Genomic DNA, 20233 nt, shown 5'->3' on the forward strand with positions numbered 1-20233 from the left:
GAGAACTCATTCAGTTTTTGAAGTTAACTAATGGTTCCAAGATTGCTTCACATAGTTCCTTAAGTAAATCTGAGGTGGATTTCATCAGGGCCAGACTATTTGAATACATCTAATTTATCATAATATTTTAACCTGGTAGTTCCCTCTTCTGGCTTGTGTTCCTTTTGTCTTATTGTTAACATTGTGTTAAACATCTAGTCATAACCTTTCTAGTGAAGACTGTGGGAAAAAATGGTATTAAACACGACAGCGTTCTTGGTGATGGTGTCATCCATTATTCTCTCCCTCTCCAGTGAAGTGAAGGCCTTACACTTTCCTTCCTCTTTCTCCTACTGTATTTTAGACTCACTTCTTATTGTCTTTTATGTCCCTTGCTAGCTGTAACTATGTGCTGTGTCTTAGCTTTTCTGATTTTATCACTACATCCATGCGCTAGTCTTTTGTACTCCTGGCAATCTGTCCATGTTTCCACTTTTTGTAAGACTCTTTCTGGATTTTCCGGTTATTAAAGTGCTCCTGCTGCAGCCATATTGGTCTCATTCTCTCCTGTCTTTCCTCTACAGCGGGATACTGTCCTGTTTTGCCTTCAAAGATGACAGCTGAGCCCCCCTGGCTGGCTTGCGCAACGGGTAGGACGAGGCCCTGCGCTCCTGGAGCAGAAGGATTTTACTAAACCAAAGCGTGCAGTCCCCAACGGGGCCGCGGCTCGCCGGGACACCTCCGCTGGTGGCACCGTGAGGACGGCCCATTCCGGGCAGCTGAGTAAAGCAGGTCAGGACTCAGATGCCAGCCCCTCCCCAACCGCGTCACACGCACCCACACCGGACGGGCCCAGCCGCTGGGGTGGGCCCCGCTGCTCCCTGGGGAAGGCGGACGAGGGGACGCCTCTGGCGGGGCGCCCGGCAGCCGGGCCCGGCGTTTCGCGCTGCAGCCCCAACATGGGGGTCACGGTGCGGCCCAGATCCGTGCCCCGCGGTGAGCCGCCCCCACTGTCCAGCTTGGCTCTGTGCAGACCCCCGCGCCGTGACCTCCGCACTCGTGGCCCTTTAAGAGCCGTACCGCAGGCAGCGTGCATATTTCCAAGGCAACTGTGGGCGGGAGCTGGCGTCAGCAGCGTGTGGGCGCTGGGGCTGCCGTGACGTAGCAGTCGATGAGCAATAACAACAGCGACGTGGGGCGGTTCGCCCGTGGCCTACGGCGTCTTGCGCATGCGCGGCTTAGCGGCCTGCTTCTATTTATGTGGGGGGGCTCCAAAATGGCGGCGGTGGTAGCAGCGAGGAGAACGTAGGGGGCAGCTCCGATCGGGTGGGGAGGGAGGGAGAGGGAGGAGGAGCCGGCGGGGGAGTGTCGCCGTACGGGTGAGGAGGGGGGTCGGAGGATGGCGGAGCCGCGCCGGGTGCCGTTCATTAGTCTGGCACCCGTGAGGCGACGCGAGGGTGAGAGCCCGTCACTGGAGCGCGAGCCTGGGGGCCGCGAGCCGGAGCAGCAGCTATTGCTAGGGCGCGAGGTGGTGCCGCCGCCCGACTCACAGCACGAGCTCTCCCGGCCGGAGCCACAGGCTCAGCTGCCGCGCGAGACCAGCCCGCGGCCGGAACCGCCGTGTGAGACCAGCCGGCCTGAGCAGCAGCGCGAGCCCCCCCGGCCAGAGCCGCCGCCGGCGCAACAGCAGCAGCGCGAGAGCAGCAGGCAGGACCCGCCGCCGCCGCAGGAGGCGCCACCGCCACGGCAGACGGTCCGCCTGGAGGTGGTGCTGAAGGACCCAACCGAGGAGAGCTGCGTGGAGTTCAGCTACCCCGAGCTGCTGCTGTGCGGGGAGCCGCGGGTACGGGACCCCAACACCTCCCCGGGGAGCTGCGCACAGTGCCCGCCCCACGCCCTCGGAGCTGGGCCTGCTCCCTCTTCCCGGCCGGTTTACAGCCGGCCGCGCCCGCAGCCTCTCGGCTCCGGCGGCGCATCTAAGGCGCTTGTTACTGAGCGACTTTTCGCTTGGGGGTGGGCCCCGCCGGAGATGGCTCGGGCAGCGCGCTGCTGAGGAGTCCAGTTGCCTTGCTCCTCTACCGTGTGCCCTGTGCGGAGGACGGGACTCCATGTCCGCCCTTGCTGGCTGCTGTCTCAAGCACAAGTCCCCTTTTTAGGCGCCAGTATGTTGCCCCAGTGCGTGGAGGAGGCCGTGCTATTATTACGCGCCTCTCCCAGGTCTTTCTCTCCTGTCAGCGGGTCAAGTGTTGTCTTTCCTGCTGTTATAAGCTCTGCCAAACAGCTGCAGAGTGAAACTGACAGTTCCTGTCAGGTCACAGTTGTCTGCAAGGTTTTCATCAGCAGGATGAAACTGAGTCAGAGCTGTGTGAAGTTATTGGTGTGGCAAAAGTACAGCGTTAGCAGTAGCTGTGCTGGAGGCATGTATCTGTAGACTCAGGCTTAATAGGAATGTTAGAACTGCTGAAAACGTCACTTAATGGGGGGAAAACCCTGAATTCTTGGGGGAGACCCCCAAAACTGTTGGGGTAGACCCCCAGAACTCCTCCAAAAAGCTTCCCATTTGGCACTGGTGAGTGGATTACAAAAAAACTTGTGGATACAACTTAATGGGAAATAGGCAGCAGGTGCTGCTCATCAGAGACCAGCATGTGGAGCAATGCTAAAGTAGATACACTAGGCCTATCCTATTCTTATCAGTTCTTGAGTGTTGAATGCTGCCCATCATCATAATATCTGAGCATTTTTTTGTATAATATGCTGGTAGTAGTGAAGTTGCTAGAGGACTCGTTTAACTTGCTTTTCTTTCTTTTAGTATATAGAAAATTCTTGGGTATTTTTTCTCTTTTTGGAGGGAGTGGTGAGGAAAGGGGATAGCTGACATCATTCTGGTTATGGTGGTTATATTGATTACAAAAGGCTTAAATGCCATTGTCTGTAGCACCACTAGACTTGAACATCCAGAGCATTGGATAGATAAGCCCTGGGCTCTCATTCAAAGCCTTTCAAACAGGCGGTACTACAACCTTATATTCTACCCTCCTTGACCTTCTTCTCTGTTTGGAATGAATAATATCACTTTATCCTTGAAATATAGAGGGATTACAGAAAATGAGCAACTTAACTCCTAATTATTTTTGTGGGATCTGCTTCCTATAGTGAGATCCCTTCCTAAGCTACTGTGAGCATACAGTGCCAGTGCAGGCTACTTAAATGGCTGGTCTGCACTTTGGTGGAAATCTGTATATTGCAGGGCTGTATGGAATATTACAGTACCAAATTCGTTCACTATTCCTATGTGAACGTTAAGGAGTGTTGGGAGAGGGGGTTGAAAATTGATGTTAAATGTTCAGAGGTTTTGTGTTTGTGGAGGTTGACTTCTTCCCAACTCTTCTTTAGCCCAGTTTTCCCTGAAGGTCTTAATATACTTAATTCTGGTAACATATAATGTTCATATCTGGCCGATAGGTGATGATCTGATATAGTTCATTTCCACATCTCTTTTCTATCTTTGAAAGCAGGAGAGCATGAAATATGAATTTTGACCATTGTTAGTGGTTGTGCTATCAAGGGCCTTGCCTACACTAAAACAGTTGTATTGCTTTAACTATGCCAGTATAGTTAAAGTGTAAACTTCTGCTCGTGTGCATATGAATATACTGCATCCAACGAAGTGGGTATTCACCCACGAAAGCTCATGCTCCAAAACATCTGTTAGTCTATAAGGTGCCACAGGATTCTCTGCTGTTTTTTAAAGATGCCTACATCAGTATAGCTATTCCTCTAAGGGAATGGGAATAAGCTATACTAGTCTGAGTCCATCCTGGAGTAGTACTAGTATACCTATACTTTTTTTAAAAAAACATGCCCTCTCAGTGATTATACCAGTACAACTTTCACATGTAGACCAGTTAAAAAAAAATATTGGTGGGTTAGTGGGTTTTAGTACCACTGGGATGAGAAGGAACATGTTTCACTTTAGGTATTGGAAAAGACAAGAATTATACATGCTCTCATGTTTATCAATTCCCTGCAGAGTCCTACTTTATAATAACAGGTCATGATGTCTTCTCTCTCCTGAACAGTGTGAAACCATCAAATGGTGAGATGTTTTTTTCCATAAAGAACCTCCATCCTTTTGAAGTGATCCTTTGAGTTTTCATTCCTTCCATCCTCTTTTGAAACTGTTGAACAGTAGAGGCTTAAAAAAGAAGTCTTAAGTTAAAGACAGGAGTGAAAGTATCCTCATTTAATGGAGTAGAGCAACAAAGGGGAAAAACACTTAATCAAGCCGTATTATAGAGGCACAATTTTACTCCGTAGCTACTAGTATTGAATTTTTCACTTAAAGCAGGGAGATATGAGACGAGAGGATAGCTCTGCAAGATACAGGTGCCGTAGCTCTTTTGGACTTGCTGTTTTTCAGTCTACTTCCCACTTTTCTGGATGTGTTACAGATGCGATTTTTCGAAGCAAACTAAAATAACAGGGATATGGCTGTCATGGTGTTAAAACGGGAATTGATTACCTTTGTTGTGTAGAAGAACCACACTAACATTTTGCCAGTTAATGCAATGAGGAAAATATCCATATTAAATGAGCCTTAAGAATTAATACTCTTATCCTTTATGGCTCTTTCAATAGCATCTCTTTGGGCCTATTCAATCTCTGCTGGAAAGGAAGAAAATTGTTATTGGCACTGTTGGCTTTTTTTTTAAGTAGTAGTTTTAGCTTTTAGAATTTAGCATAATTTTTAGCAACATATCAGATTTTAAAATAAGATCTTTATATAAACTTGTTGAGTTTTACACATTACTATTGCACAAAGGAAGATTAGGTTTTTTTAAAGCTTTTGTTTTCTCCCACCTTTCTTATAAGGAGTTGCATAACAAGATAGGGAGTACACTTTTCCATCTTACAGTATCTGATAGAACTGAAATAGCCTTAAAGGAATCCCCAAGAGACAGATGATTACTGCAAGAAGTGGAAGGGCATTTCACAGTTTTGTCGTACATATTTCCAAAGGAAGTTATATAACTTTAAAATATCACTATAATAATTGATCCCTTGTTGCCAGACTCAGTGAAGAGCCCAAAAATTTACCGGACATGAAAATGAATTCCTCTTTCCAGCCTAGAGATGGGTTTCCCTCCCCAAGTAAGAAACAGATGGCTGGTTTACATGGAAGAAATTTATGCGGCCCTTGCTCTGTTTTTCCTCTGGATAGATGGAGAAATTCATTTGTCAAGGCTTTTAGTTTAGTGCTGACAAGATGTGTTCTACTAACTCTAAGTATGAAAGATTGTGGCATGTGATTAGCAGGATGTCTTGGTAAGTTGCAGTAGTAATAGTTGTCCTTAAATGTTAAGAAGCCTGTGGTATTAACTAACAAAAGTGATATAACAATCTAGTGTGGCTTTTAGGAGTCCCAGCAGGAGGAAAATTAACCTAGAAATAAAGGGCTGATATATGCCAGTGTAAGATTGTGTTTGTTAAGTTGTTATTTCTGCTGCCAATGTTTTGTCTTCATGTGACATTTCACTTAAGTATAAACCAGGCTTTTTCTGTTTCAGAATGAAAGTGACCAAGGGGTTAAGTTTAGTTAATCCTGCAGTAAATTTTATACCATTACAGAATTTCTCAGATAAGTAATTTCTTCTACCTCTTCTCTAAGCACTTGGTTCAGAAGCCCTGTGAACTTTAGAAATGTGGGCCTTGCAGACCTACTTCACTGTGACCCCATCACACTGAATTAGGGAATAGTTCACAATCCTTCATTGGGCTAGAATTGCAACTAGTTGGTCCTAGGTTGGACTTTCATGTCCTAATTAGAAGGCACTTATCTTTTTGTAAGTTTTGAATGTCACCAATTTTCTTATCCTGAAGTGCTAAAATAAACCTAGAATAGAAAGGCCAGGCTCAGCCAAATTAGTTGGCATCCATTAAGGACTGCATTAGCCTGAAAAAACATTCTGTGGACCATTTTAGTATTTTTTGTTACAACTCCCCCATTCGATAGATGAAATCTTGTCTGAGGAAAGTAATCCGGCTTCCTTTGCTACCCCTTACTCCCAAACAAAAATCCTCATGTTCTTGTCTACAGGTCCCTTTTTGTCCCCGTCAGTCCTTACATCAGTTTATCCATAGCTGAGTGAAAATGGCTTTTTTGAAACCAGTACCTCTTTCCTGCTTATTTGTACAATGAGGTCATAATCTCTAGTTTGCATCATCCCTATGGCTGCCATAGCAGCAGATGCAGACAGTATGTACTGTGACTCCTTATTGTTCGAAAGAGCCAGGAGGAGATGGTGAGAGAATGCAAAGGGAATTACCCTCTTCTCCGTTTTGGCTATGCTTTATTGAGCATCATAGTTCTTTTGCATTGCTTCCATGCTGAAAACATACTAAGTTCATCTTTTTATCATCACAAAATATCACATCCAAATTGTGTTGATAAGCAATAAGGGAGTATGTTTGGTTGGAGGTAATTCTTCCTTTTGTTGCTCCTCAAACAGCAGTTCTCCCATGTCTGCCAAGTGCTGAGGCTTGCCAGGTAGGATAATTACTTGGGCAAATGGGTATACTGTACCTTGGAATATGCCTGATTTCAGATATGCCAGCAAAAGAGTTATGAACTGAAGTATAAGATAAATGAGTAAAAGGGCAATTGTGTAGCTCTGACTGATCTGAATAGTTCAACTCCTTTTTAATAGCTATTGGAAGCAGAAAAGTTCATCTGTATTTTTTTAAGTGAATTCTAACTACTTAGGCTATCAGAACACAATTTGATATTAAATAAGGCTTCATTTCGTCATGTCTTTCTGTGAAACAGAATGAATGTGTAATTTCCACCTCTCTTCTCTCAGAAGAAACCTGCCCACTCAGAAGATCCATTTAGTGATGAACAACGTGAGCGGTATGAGGTGGAAATGCTGGCCAAGAAATTTGAGGCAAAATATGTGAGTATTTTAGCAGAGCTGCTGTAACACCCCATTTCTTAGTAATAACATTAGATGCTAACATTTTCAGGTTTTTTGGGATATGGTTGCTACTCTGACTTCACAGCTGCTTCTTATACCTATATCAGTCAAGTTTCTTGTCTTATTTAATTTGCTTGGATTGTAATGGACCCACTTTCTGTCTGATAAGGCTATACTAATGAAAAGAGCTCAACTTGATATTATCTGTGCCTTGGAACATATGCTGAGTTCCCTAAGCAAATACCTGCACCTGTTATACAGTGGTTGGTACTCATGATAGATCTCTCAAGGGAAGAAGTCATTGCACTTCTTCAGTACTGGATGGGAAATCTCAGAGGAAAAACATGTGCTGCAGAATACAAGGATAGTGACAATAGATGGTACTCTTCTCTCTATATTTGTACCAGTGATGCGGACCACTCTGCAAGAGGATTTTTTTCCCCACGCTACCATCACAGTCCACTTCTCCTAGCCTTCAGATGTCAGTCATTATTTAATGCCTTTTCTCAGGCAGCCACCACATCACCAAAAAAAAAACCCAAAAATTCAGATGGTGCAGTTCTTCGAATGAAAGAAAAAAATGTAGGTACTGACCACTGTGGTTATCGTGATTAAGACCATGATTGTGCCATGGGTATTTGTATTAAAAGTCACTGACAGGATGTGGGCCGTAAATAATAAATCACAGAAATGTACACATACTAATTCAGTTTTCACTAAATCAATACAGAAACTTTTAAATTGTCTATTAAACCTTGTATAATTTTGACAAGATTGTTAGTGTTAAAATGGCCATTTACTAACAGAGCTTTCCATGATTCTGAAAGCCAAAGCCTGAACCTTGCTGCCTGTAACTTAGCTTGTTAGCCAGTAATGCCCTGCTTATTACTCACTAACGCTGTCCTCAGTAACAGTGCACAAAATGCTATTTTCAACACTTGTACTGCAGACATTAAAGGAAATAAGTGATTTCTCATTTTCCTCAAATCTAATGCTTTTATTGGAATTTTCAAGAACTCTGGACATCTGTTAAAATCACCAAACCGTGACCTCTGTGACAGAATCATAGCCTTACTCAGGATCTTTTTTCCTAACACTAGTAGTGTGAGCCCTATTTGATACCATATTCTCTCTCTCCCTGAATTGTCGTGTAGTAGTATTGGGCACTGTTAAATAGTTGCTACATTCTACCTCAAATGTAGATGCAGCAAGATAGAGCCATACTTGTTTTGGGATGCCTCTGTTGGAAAGTTATAATAGAAATTTCAGTCTTGAATGAGTTTTATCCAGCAGCTGCCACATCACAAAAAACTTGCAGGCTGCTAGGAACAAGCACTAAAATAGTACTGAGAGTAATTTGAACAGCACTGTGTAGTAATGTAAACAAGCCAGAGTGGATAAAAATCAGTGATTTTTTTTTAAAAAGTTTTTAAAAATTTAAATCAAAATATTTTTTCTTTTTAAATAGGTTGTCATAATTTCACATATGTAAAGGCCTAAATTTACTATGATCTATTAAAATCACTTAAAAATATTAAGTAGTATATTTGGTGCTGACATTTTCAAGAAAGTCGAACCACTGAACTGGGGGAAGTCATAGGCTAAGCACCTGGAACCAGAGTTTGACAGCAGTAACTGCTGCTGCAGAGAATATTTTTCATTTCAGTTAATTCAATTAGTTTAGTTCCAATGAATAGTTCATTCAGAGTTGAAAAACTGGGAATGAAAAAGGAGGAAAGCTTTTCTTTTTCAAATGTGTGAATAAAAAGTAGGCATGAGAGGATGAGATCTGCTCGTTCTAAAATCTTGAAGGATATGCTGACCAGAAACAATCACTGTAATTTACTAATTGCAGATATTCTTTTTTTAATAAATGTGAGTTTTAAATGCAGAAGTTCTTTTGATTAAATTTGTTTCTTGTGTCTAGCATCTTTTAAGGTAATTATATTAACTAATAGAAAAACTAAACGCTGTTGTGCATTTTTCTTTGATTTACAATTTCAGCCCAAATATAACTTGACAGAAATCATAAGTAAATTAATAATCTAGTGAATAAGAAATTGCCATCTACTGACGTCAAAAAATTCAGAATCCAAATAAATATATGTTAAGCTTTGTAATTGCTTAAATAAATGTATATAGAATATACCCTTCTGGTTAGTAAAAAAAATTACTGAATTTAATGTAAAAACTACATTTAGTTGCAAAAAAGCATGTTTGAAATGGTTACCAATGAATGAGGCGCAGCTTTTTCTTTAAGAAAATAGCTTAAAAGTACAAATGCAAAGCATGATTAAAATCAGTTGTTTAAATCAACATTCCCTGCTTGGTAATTCAAATCATGATAATATATTTGAATTGCTTTGATTTTTAAATAGTCCACCGTGAAAAAAGCTTCCACTAATAAATGCCAAAGTAGAAACCAAGAGATGTTAGATAAGACCACACCCAGCCAGCTCCTTAAATTCACATGGATAGTCTTAGATGATAGATTGATCTGGCAATAAAAACAACTTAATCATTGTATTTAGAAGACTTCAGTATCCAGGGCTGTTAGTGTGATGCCTTTCACTAGCGAAAATACGTTTGGTATTAATGTTCCTATGTAAACTGATTTTTCTGACTTCTCTGGAATTTTTCCTATCAAAAAGGCAAGTTTCTTTAATAGGATAAGAAGCATTCAGTCTATGATATCAATATATTATACAGAGATAATTGTGTTTTAGACACAATACCTTAGACGTGTTATGGGGGATGAGATTGCTAATGAGGAGAGATGACATAGATACATAAAATGTTTGGTATAGAAAAAGGCAGTTGAATATTATTGTTTACCTTGTCCAATAATAAAAGAGAAAGATGGCACTTATTGAACTTGAGAAAAATTTAAAGTGTTAAAAACAATATTTGTATACAGTACATCATGTTATGAAATGCATTTCTTTGGTAAGGGCTTGAAATATTGTGGAGAAAATTTATTTGTATTTAAAGGTGCAACTAAACTCCTATCGTAAGGTCAGTTTGCACCTCCAATTTCCCTTGTAACTTTAATAACAATAATAATAATATAATAATAATAATAAAAAAAGTTCACTCAGTGACGTAGAACTTTTTTCTGATATGTGGAGATTTAAAAACTAATTCTTTTTGGAAAATTAACTGGTTAATGTTTGTATATATTGAGAATGGAGTTAGATACTCTAATTATGAGTGTTTATAGTGTCAGTCACTAAAGTATCCAGATCAGAGTTCCCCAAACTGTGGGGCATGCTGCCCTAGGAGGCATGAAGGAATGTTCAGGGGGGCAGAGCGGGGCCTGGGCCAGCCCCCACCGGGGGCAGGGAGGGAGCACCACCTAGCCCTGCTCTGCCCCCAGTTCCGCTCCAGCGCCAGTCTGGGTCCATGGCCCCGAACTGCGTCTTGGCCCCTGACCGTGGCTCTGATTCCATTAGTGGTAAGGGAGGGCATGACAGAAAAAGTTTGGGGGCCACTCATCTGGATGCTGTGTTTCACCAGAACACCCTGTTCATTCAGCTGGTAAATAGCCAGCATCAGAACCTTATGTGTAGGCTAGTTTTCAAGCAGACCTGTGTGTGTAAAATTTATATATATAAAAAAAAAACAGGCATAAGTCTCATTGAACCAAATGAAGAAGGGGAAGGAAAAAAGCATGCCAGTAGAAATTTTTCCCATAAAAGTAGATGCATTCTGTGAGCATTTGAATAGGAACACTTTACATAGCTGCTCATTTGATCAGGCAGAATTTTCTAGGTGGACTGACTCCTGCATGTTAGACTTCAACACACAAAGTATGCTTTGAATGGCCCCATTCTTGACTTGATCCATGCAGCCATTTTCCTTCCCTGACTAAAATCAAATCTATGGTCTGTGCTTCACATTGCTATCTAAATGACCAATCCGTGTAATTCTTCTAAGATCACGCTGCGCTTTCAAACACCGCATAGATTACAGATGGTAGGAGAGAGCGTGGACCCAGAACCTAATTCTTTCTTCTGGATTTAGAGGCTTAAGTTGCTTAAAAGGATAGAATCATTAGGCACAGTTCAACTCACTAAGTTTTGGGTGCATATTGTGCAAAGAAATATTTTCATTGTCTTTTTGTGTTCAGAATAATTCAATACATGGTTTCTGCACATCACATTTAATATGATGAAAAGACACAATTACACAGTGCATACTTTACTATGAAAAAAGGTAATTAGCTGAAAGGTACTTGGTCCTTCCTCTTCAACTGCCACTGATATCTGCAGCTAAACTGGATAGGCTTCTGATTCTGAAACTTATCTAAGCACAATATCTGCATCTTAAAAGCACCATCTTTATTTCCACATTGGTAGGTGGTGTCTCTTGAATAACTTTGAGAGACAGAGGCAATACCTTGAGTGATTGAATTAGCTGAAATGGATATAATCTCTGACTTTTTCAGTGAATGGCTTTGATTTGACTAGGGATTTTCTTTGACATTGTTACTTGGTTATTTTTGAAATGCAGCAGATTGTAGTATATTGCTACATCTTGACTTAATTCGTAAGGTACAGATGATAAATTTGCATGTTAAAAGGTGAAAGCTTTCATGTTTTTTGCCAAGCAATTACTTTTTTTTTTTAAGTGTGGATGGCCAGCACCAATAATAGTCTTGGTACTAAGAGTTTTGCTTAGTGGCTCAATGTCATCAGGACACTTCACTTCATTCCAACCCAAGAATCCATTTTCTGATAACTTAAGTTCAAACCAGGTGAACCTGGGTACATATGGTACCCTGAGACCTGCCTGTGGATATGTCTGCACTACGGGATTATTCCCATTTTACATAAACCGGTTTTATAAAACAGATTGTATAAAGTCAAGTGCACGCGGCCACACTAAGCACATTAATTCGGCGGTGTGCATCCATGGTCCAAGGCTAGCGTCGATTTCCAGAGCGTTGCACTGTGGGTAGCTATTCCATAGCTATGCCATAGTTCTTCTTCGAGTGATTGCTCATATCCATTCCAGGTAGGTGTACGTGCCGTGCGTGCACGTTTGCCGGAAACTTTTTACCCTAGCAACTCCAGTGGGCCGGCAGGTTGCCCCCTAGAGTGGTGCCACTATGGCACTAGATATATACCCCTGCCGGTCCGCCCGCTCCTCAGTTCCTTCTTACCGCCGTGTCGGTTGCTGGAACTGTGGAGTGCGGCTTGCTGTCCTCCACGTACCTAGCTCTCCTGTACTCTGTTCGTAGTCATAGTTGTAAATAGTTCATAGATAGTTTGATAGTATATTAGTTAGTTGTGTATTATATATAGTTGTTTAACTTGTTCGCAGGTGGGCCGTTGCCCTTCCCGGCGCCTGGCACCGGGCTCATGTCTGGCTCGCCGGGCTTCAAGCAGTGCTCGGCATGCAAGAAGCCGATGCCGACTAGCGATCCCCACGATGCGTGCCTCAAGTGCCTGGGGGAATCGCACATAAGTGAGAAGTGCCGTATATGCAAGGCCTTTAAGCCTCGCACAAAGAAGGAGAGGGATCAAAGACTCCGCGCTCTCGTAATGGAAGTGGCACTGACTCTGGCACCGGCGGCGCAGCTGGTCACTTCTACTCCGGCACCGGCAAGACTCCCCGGCACCGACCATCCCCGGCACCAGGAGCAGATCCACGACCCTCGGCGTCTGCAACACCATCGAGGCAGGCCCGAGTGGAACGCCCGGCACCTACCTTGGCCGCGGCACCGCCTGCAGGGCTGCTGTCAACTCCGGGTCCGGAAGGTCCGTCGAGTCCAGCCCCTCCTAGCTCCCCCTTGAGATCAGGGATCGAGCTGTTAGTCCCATCTACGCCGGAGACCTTTGCCTCGGCACGGGACTTGATAGCGCTAACGGAGCCATCGCAGCCTCAGACGGCACCCCTGGGACGGGTAACCTCCAGAGGCAAACCAATGCTAAGAGTGCTGTCCCCAGAGTCCCGGCACCGATCGCCCCGGAGACGTGAATGCTCGCGCTCGGGGCGCCGCTCGCAGTCCCGGCACTGTTCTCCCAGGCGGTACCAGTCGCACTCGCGGCACCGATCAGTATCTGCACGGTCCCGGTCTGGCTCCTCTTACCGCCGGCACCGAGACTCTAGGAGCCGTTCACCTCGACGTTCGGCTCCGCGGTCGACCTCCCGGCACCGAGCCGGTGGTAGGTCCCGATCCCGGTTGACCTCCCGACACCGCGTCGGTGGCAGGTCCCGGTCCCCACTGCCATCCCGGCACCGTGCTGATCGAAGGTCACGGTCCCGCTCCCGGCACCGACCTCGATGCAGATCCTGCTCCGGATCCCGGCACCGGCTACCACGCCGTTCCCGGTCCCGATCCCGGCACCGATGCGGGTCGCGGCACCGATCCTCGGCACCGAGGAGAGCGTCGGAGTCGGCATACAGAGACGCCTATCAAACAGGCCCAGCGCCTCCGTGGCCTTCCAGGGAACCATCTGTGTCCTCTCAGGCGGACAGCGCCTATGCCTTCAGCCAGGACAGACACTCGGCCCTATTTCAGGATCCTCCACCACAGGAACGAGGGCCTCAACAGTGGGGGTTTTGGACCCCATGGGCGTATCGCCAAGCCCAGGGTCCACAACACATTACCCCCCGCCCTGCGGCGGAACGCAGGCCACCGGAAGCGACGGTGTCTAGACCCCCTCCCTCCCCGGAAGCAGACGGCAGGTCCAGCCACCAGGACCCAGAGCTCCCTCCAGTGATGGAGGTGCAGCCCCAGATAGAACCCCCCGTGGACACTCTGTTGCCGGGGGTTTCCTCGTCGTCTTCACCAGATGAGGCAGTGGCGGGTACCTCGTCCTCCAGCCCTCCCCTGCTAGATCTTAGGGCACACCAGGACCTCCTCCGACGTGTGGCACAGAACCTGGACTTGCAAGCAGAGGAGGTCTCTGAAATCGAGGACCCGGTGGTGAGCATCCTCTCCGCCGATGCGCCCACCAGAGTGGCCCTGCCCTTTATCAAAACTATCCAGACCAACGCAGCTACTCTCTGGCAGTCACTGGCCTCCATCCCTCCGACTGCTCGAGGGGTGGAAAGGAAGTACATGGCCCCCTCGAAGGGCTATGAATACCTGTACGTTCACCTGACACCCTGCTTACTTGTGGTCCAGTCGGTGAACGACAGGGAACGCCACGGTCAAGAGGCCCCAGCGCCCAAGTCGAAGGAGGCAAGACGGATGGACCTCCTGGGCCGCAAGGTCTATTCGGCGGGGGCGCTACAGCTCAGGGTCTCGAATCAGCAGGCCCTCCTTAGCCGCTACTCCTTCAATTCGTGGGTAGCGGCGGGGAAATTCGCAGAGCTGTTACCACAGGACGCCCGCCAGTTTACCACCATCCTGGATGAGGGCAAGAAAGTAGTGAGGACATCGCTACAAGCCTCTTTAGATGCTGCGGACTCGGCTGCTCGGACCCTTGCGTCGGGGCTCACGATGCGCCGAATTTCCTGGCTGCAGGTCTCTGGCCTTCCACCGGAGCTCCAACATACTATCCAGGACCTCCCCTTCGAAGGCCAGGGCCTGTTTTCTGCCAAAACAGACCCCAGACTAAAGGACCTTAAGGACAATAGGGTCATAATACGGTCGCTGGGGATGCATACGCATGCGACACAGTGCAGGCCATTCCGGCAGCAGAACCAACAGCAGCAGCGTCGGTCGTATCCTCAGTTCCGTCCGCGGCAGGACCTCACTAGGCGCCGCAGCAGGAACAACCGACGCAGACCGTCTGGTGGCCAAACGGGGCAGAACCAAGGCTCCGCCAAGGCCCCTCCTGGACCTAAGCCTTCATTTTGAAGGTGCGCCCGAGGGCGCAGTACCAGTTTCCCCTCTGGATCCTTCCCCGCAGTTTTCCAACCGTCTTTCTTTTTTCCTCCCGGCGTGGGCCCAAATAACATCGGACCGTTGGGTCTTGCGTGCGGTGCAGGCCGGTTATCGCCTGCAGTTTTCTTCACCCTCCCCCCAACCATCCTCATCCCTCTTCAGGGACCCCTCTCACGAGCAATTCCTCCGTCAGGAGGTGCACACGCTCCTCGTCAAGGGAGCCATAGAGGAGGTTCCAGAGAGCGAGAAGGGCAAGGGGTTTTATTCCCGCTACTTTCTAATCCCCAAGTCCAAGGGCGGCCTCAGGCCCATCCTCGACCTCCGGGAGCTCAACAAGTATATGGTGAAGTTGAAGTTCCGTATGGTATCCCTTGGAACCATCATCCCATCCCTGGATCCTGGAGACTGGTACTCTGCCCTCGACATGCAGGACGCTTATTTCCATATCTCCATATCCCCCCAACACAGGCGTTTCCTCCGCTTTGTGGTCGACCGCCAACATTATCAATTTGCGGTCCTCCCGTTTTGGCCTCTCTATGGCCCCGAGGGTGTTCACGAAATGCATGGCAGTCATCGTCGCACACCTTCGGCGTTGCCGCATTCACGTGTTTCCCTATCTCGACGACTAGCTGATCTGGGGCACATCGGAGCTGCAGGTCCGCGACCACGTCCGCAGGATCAGCAGCCTCTTTGCTGCCCTGGGCCTCGTGATCAATGTGGACAAGTCTATTCTGCTCCCCACGCAGCGGATAGAGTTCATCGGGGCCGTTCTGGACTCTACCCTGGCCAGGGTCTTGCTACCCTTGCCCAGGTTCCAGTCGCTGTCGGCCATCATTCTGCGCTTGCAGGCGGCCCCGCTGACCTCTCTACGAACATGTCTGGCCCTCCTGGGCCATATGGCAGCCTGTACGTTCGTGACGGCGTATGCCCGACTCCGCATGAGGCCTCTTCAATCTTGGCTCATCGTGCAGTACCGTCTGGCCAGACATTCGTTGGACACAGTCGTCACCGTTCCTCAGAGGGTATTGGACTCCCTTCGGTGGTGGCTGAACCAGTCCGTAGTCTGTGCGGGGCTCCTGTTTCATCCGCCCCAGCCCTCGGCATCCCTGACTACGGACGCCTCAGATCTGGGCTGGGGGGCGCACTGCGGCGCCCAAAGAACTCAGGGCTTGTGGACCCCTCAGGAGATGGACCTCCACATCAACATAAGAGAGTTGAGAGCAGTCCGTCTTGCTTGTCAAGCGTTTCTCCATCTCCTTCAAGGTCATTGTGTCGTGGTGTTCACCGACAACACGACGACCATGTTTTACATCAACAAGCAGGGCGGCACCAGGTCCTCTCCCCTATGTCTTGAGGCGATGCCTCTCTGGGAGTTTTGCATAGCCCATGCCGTTCACCTTTCCGCCTCCTATCTCCTGGGAGTGCAGAACACTCTAGCGGACCGACTGAGCAGATCCTTCCGCTCGCACGAGTGGTCCCTCCGTCCAGACGTCGCCCTCTCACTCTTCCAGAGGTGGGGTCGTCCCCGGATGGACCTCTTCGCGTCCAGGGAGAACAGGAAGTGTCGAGCATTCTGCTCCTTCCAGGTCGGGAGCCAGGGTCTATAGCAGATGCCTTCCTGATCCCATGGGCAACCCACCTGTGTTACGCCTTCCCTCCTGTTCCGCTGATACACAGGGTTCTCCTCAAGGTGCGCAGAGACAGAGCTCAGGTGATTCTCATAGCTCCAGCATGGGCCAGACAACATTGGTACCCCATGTTGCTGGACCTCTCAGTAGCCAACCCACTTGCTCTGCCCCTACATCGGGACCTGATCACCCAGGACCACGGCAGGCTCTGTCACCCGGACCTTCCGTCTCTGCACCTTACGGCATGGCTCATGCGTGGTTGACAGGCTCCGAGCTACGCTGCTGTACCCCGGTTCGGGAGGTTCTCCTGGGCAGTAGAAAGCCTTCCACCAGGGCTACTTACTCGGCTAAGTGGAAGCGTTTCTCCTGTTGGTGTTCGGAGTAAGGTTTTCTCCCTATGGAGACTCCCATCACCACTATTCTAGACTACATCTGGTCCCTCAAGGCCCAGGGTCTGGCGTTGTCGTCCCTCCGGGTCCACCTAGCGGCCAGCTCCGCGTTTCATCCTGGAGTGGACGGATGTTCCGTCTTCTCCCACCCTATGGTGGCGAGATTCCTGAAGGGACTGAAGCGTCTCTATCCACAGATCCGCCCTCCTGCCCCTTCATGGGATCTCAACCTGGTCCTAACTTGGCTCATGGGTCCTCCATTCGAGCCATTAGCTCCTTGCTCCCTGCTCTCTCGTGGAAGACCGCCTTCCTAGTGGCCATCACCTCAGCTAGACGGGTGTCAGAGCTACAGGCCCTCACAGTAGATCCCCCGTATACGGTCTTCCATAAAGACAAGGTGCAGTTGAGACCATACCCTGCCTTTCTTCCCAAGGTGGTCTCGGCTTTCCACATTAACCAGGAGATCTTCCTCCCCGTCTTTTTCCCAAAGCCCCATTCGTCCCGCAGGGAGCAACAGCTCCACTCGCTAGATGTCCATCGGGCGCTAGCATTTTATGTGGACAGGACCAAACCGTTCCGCAAGTCCCCCCAGTTATTCGTGGCGGTAGCGGACCGGGTCAAGGGGCTATTGATTTCCTCGCAGAGGATATCTTCCTGGGTTACCTCCTGCATCAGGACCTGCTACGACCTGGCCCACGTTCCGACGGCCGTGTGACTGCTCACTCCACCAGAGCACAGGCATCATCGCTGGCTTTCCTTGCCCGCGTGCCAATCCAAGAGATTTGTAGGGCGGCGACCTGGTCATCGGTCCACACATTTGCTTCCCATTACGCCCTGGTTCAGCAGTCCAGAGATGATGCGGCCTTTGGCTCTGCAGTACTCCAGGCCGCGACCTCTCACTCCGACCCCACCGCCTAGGTAAGGCTTGGGATTCACCTACCTGGAATGGATATGAGCAGTCACTCGAAGAAGAAAAGATGGTTACTCACCTTTGTAACTGTTGTTCTGCGAGATGTGTTGCTCATATCCATTCCACACCCGCCCTCCTTCCCCACTGTCGGAGTAGCCGGCAAGAAGGAACTGAGGAGTGGGCGGGCCGGCAGGGGTATATATCTAGTGCCATAGTGGCGCCACTCTAGGGGGCGACCTGCCGGCCCACTGGAGTTGCTAGGGTAAAAAGTTTCCGGCAAACGTGCACGCGCGGCGCGTACACCTACCTGGAATGGATATGAGCAACACATCTCGAAGAACAACAGTTACAAAGGTGAGTAACCGTCTTTTCCTGCAGTCTCCCCCGCCCCTTAGAATTCTGTTTTGAGAGCCCAGTGGCTGATGGGGCAAAAATCATTGTCATGGATGGTTCTGGGTAAATGTCGTCAGTCATTCCTTTCTCCGGGAAAGCAACGGCAGACAATCATTTCGTGCCATTTTTCCCTGGATTGCCCTGGCAGACGCCATAGCATGGCAACCATGGAGCCCGTTCAGCCTTTTTTTTTTTTTTTTTTTTTACAGTCACCGTATGTGTACTGGATGCCGCAGGCAGAGGCGATACTCCAGCGCTACACAGCAGCATTCATTTGCTTTTGCATGATAGCAGAGATGGTTACCAGTCGTTCTGTACTGTCTGCGGCCAGTGTAATTTGGCAATGAGATGAGTTATCTGTCCTTCTGTGCTGTCTGCTGCTATCATGGGTGCCCCTGGCTGAGATCGGCCGGGGGCACAAAGGCAAAACTGGGAATGACTCTCTGAGTCTATCCCTCCTTTATGGTTTCTAAAAATAGTCAGTCCTGCCTAGAATATGGGGCAAATGTACTGGAGAAGCGTATCAGAGAGTACAGCTGCTCTGTGTCAGATCCTGCAGAAATGATGAGCTACATGCCCTGCAACAACCCCACCCGTTGCTTCCCTCCTCCCCCAACGTTCCTGGGCTACCGTGGCAGTGTTTCCCCCCATTTGTGTCATGAAGTAATAAAGAATGCAGGAATAAGAAACACTGAGTTTTTAGTGACATAAAATGAGGGGGAGGCAGCCTCCCAGTGCTATGACAGTCCAGGCAGGACATTAAGCAGTGTGGGGGAGAGGAGCCCCGCATCCCACTGCTATGATAGTCCAAGCAGTACAGAATCTTTTCTTTTCACATGAAAGGGTGGGGGCTGATTGAAGCTCAGCCCCCAGTTGCTATGGTGAGGACGGTTACCAGCCGTTCTGTACTATCTACTGGGAATGACTGGCAGTCATTCCTATTTTCACCCAGGCGCCCCTGGCCAGCCTCACCTGAAGCCAGCCAGGAGCACTCACGGGTTCATAAGAAGGACGGTTACCAGTCCTACTGCACCATCTGCCACCACGGAGGGGAGAGGAGCGGATACTGCTCTTCACTGCTACAGCATCGCGTCTACCAGCAGCATTCAGTAGACATAGGGTGACATTGAAAGAAGTCAAGAAACGATTTCTTTCCCTTTTCTTTCACGTGTGTGGGGGGAGGGAGTAAATTGACGAGCTATTCCCTGAACCACGCCAGACAATGTGTTTGACCCTACAGGCACTGGGAGCTCAGCCAAGAATGCAAATACTTTTTGGAGACTGCTGTGGACTGTGGGATAGCTGGAGTCCTCAGTACCGCCTCCCTCCCTCCATGAGCGTACATTTGAGTCTCTGGCTTCCTGTTATGCTTGTCACGCAGCACTGTGTAGCCTGTAGATTTTTTTTTCAAATGCTTTGGCATTTCGTTTTCTGTAACGGAGCTCTGATAGAACAGATTTGTCTCCCCATACAGCGGTCAGATCCAGTATCTCCCATACGGTCCATGGTGGAGCTCTTTTTGGATTTGGGACTGCATTGCCATCCGTGCTGATCAGAGCTCCACACTGGGCAAACAGGAAATGAAAATCAAAATTTCGCAGGGCTTTTCCTGTTTACCTGGCCACTGCATCTGAGCTGAGAGCGCTGTCCAGAGCGGTCACAATGGTGCACTGTGGGATACCGCCTGGAGGCCAGTATCGTCAATTTGCAGCCACACTAACCCATATCCGATATGGTAATACCGATTTTAGCGCTACTCCTCTCGTGGGGGAGGAGTACAGAAACCGATTTAAAGAGCCCTTTATATCGATATAAAGGGCCTCGTAGTGTGGTTGGGTACAGCGTTAAATTGGTTTAATGCTGCTAAAATCAGTTTAAACGCGTAGTGTAGACCAGGCCTCAGACTCCAATATCTCGGGTGGTGTCTACAAATGGGTCTTACAATTGTGACTGCAAGTGATCTGCAGCAGAGCGCAAGCATGCCCACAAGAAGCACTCTAATTGCAATCACAGGCAGTTCAAATGTCTTCACTTGTTTGAGTGTAACTTACTGTTCCTTAGTTTTGTTTTATTCCACTGAAGCTTTCTGTTACGTTTATTTACACTTTCCCATGCCT

General features: G+C 47.9%; 1 protein-coding gene across 5 annotated transcripts in view; it reads left to right on the top strand.

Moving 5' to 3' along the window:
• The first annotated feature begins 1256 nt into the window (after positions 1-1256).
• Positions 1257-20233, top strand: part of UBN2 (ubinuclein 2) — a 120806-nt gene continuing 101829 nt past the window's right edge. For 2 of the 5 annotated variants that reach the window (XM_050953778.1, XM_050953787.1), the window contains exons 1-2: positions 1257-1822; positions 6843-6935. In XM_050953778.1, the coding sequence (XP_050809735.1) occupies positions 1379-1822; positions 6843-6935 (537 nt within the window). In that variant the 5' untranslated portion in view covers positions 1257-1378. Of the gene's footprint in view, positions 1823-6468; positions 6530-6808; positions 6936-20233 lie in introns of those variants that run through there. The other 3 variants (XM_050953784.1, XM_050953795.1, XM_050953799.1) reach the window with 3 other exon arrangements.

This window comes from Gopherus flavomarginatus, chromosome 1, assembly GCF_025201925.1.
Source record: "Gopherus flavomarginatus isolate rGopFla2 chromosome 1, rGopFla2.mat.asm, whole genome shotgun sequence".
In the NCBI taxonomy this organism is placed as follows: domain Eukaryota; kingdom Metazoa; phylum Chordata; order Testudines; family Testudinidae; genus Gopherus; species Gopherus flavomarginatus.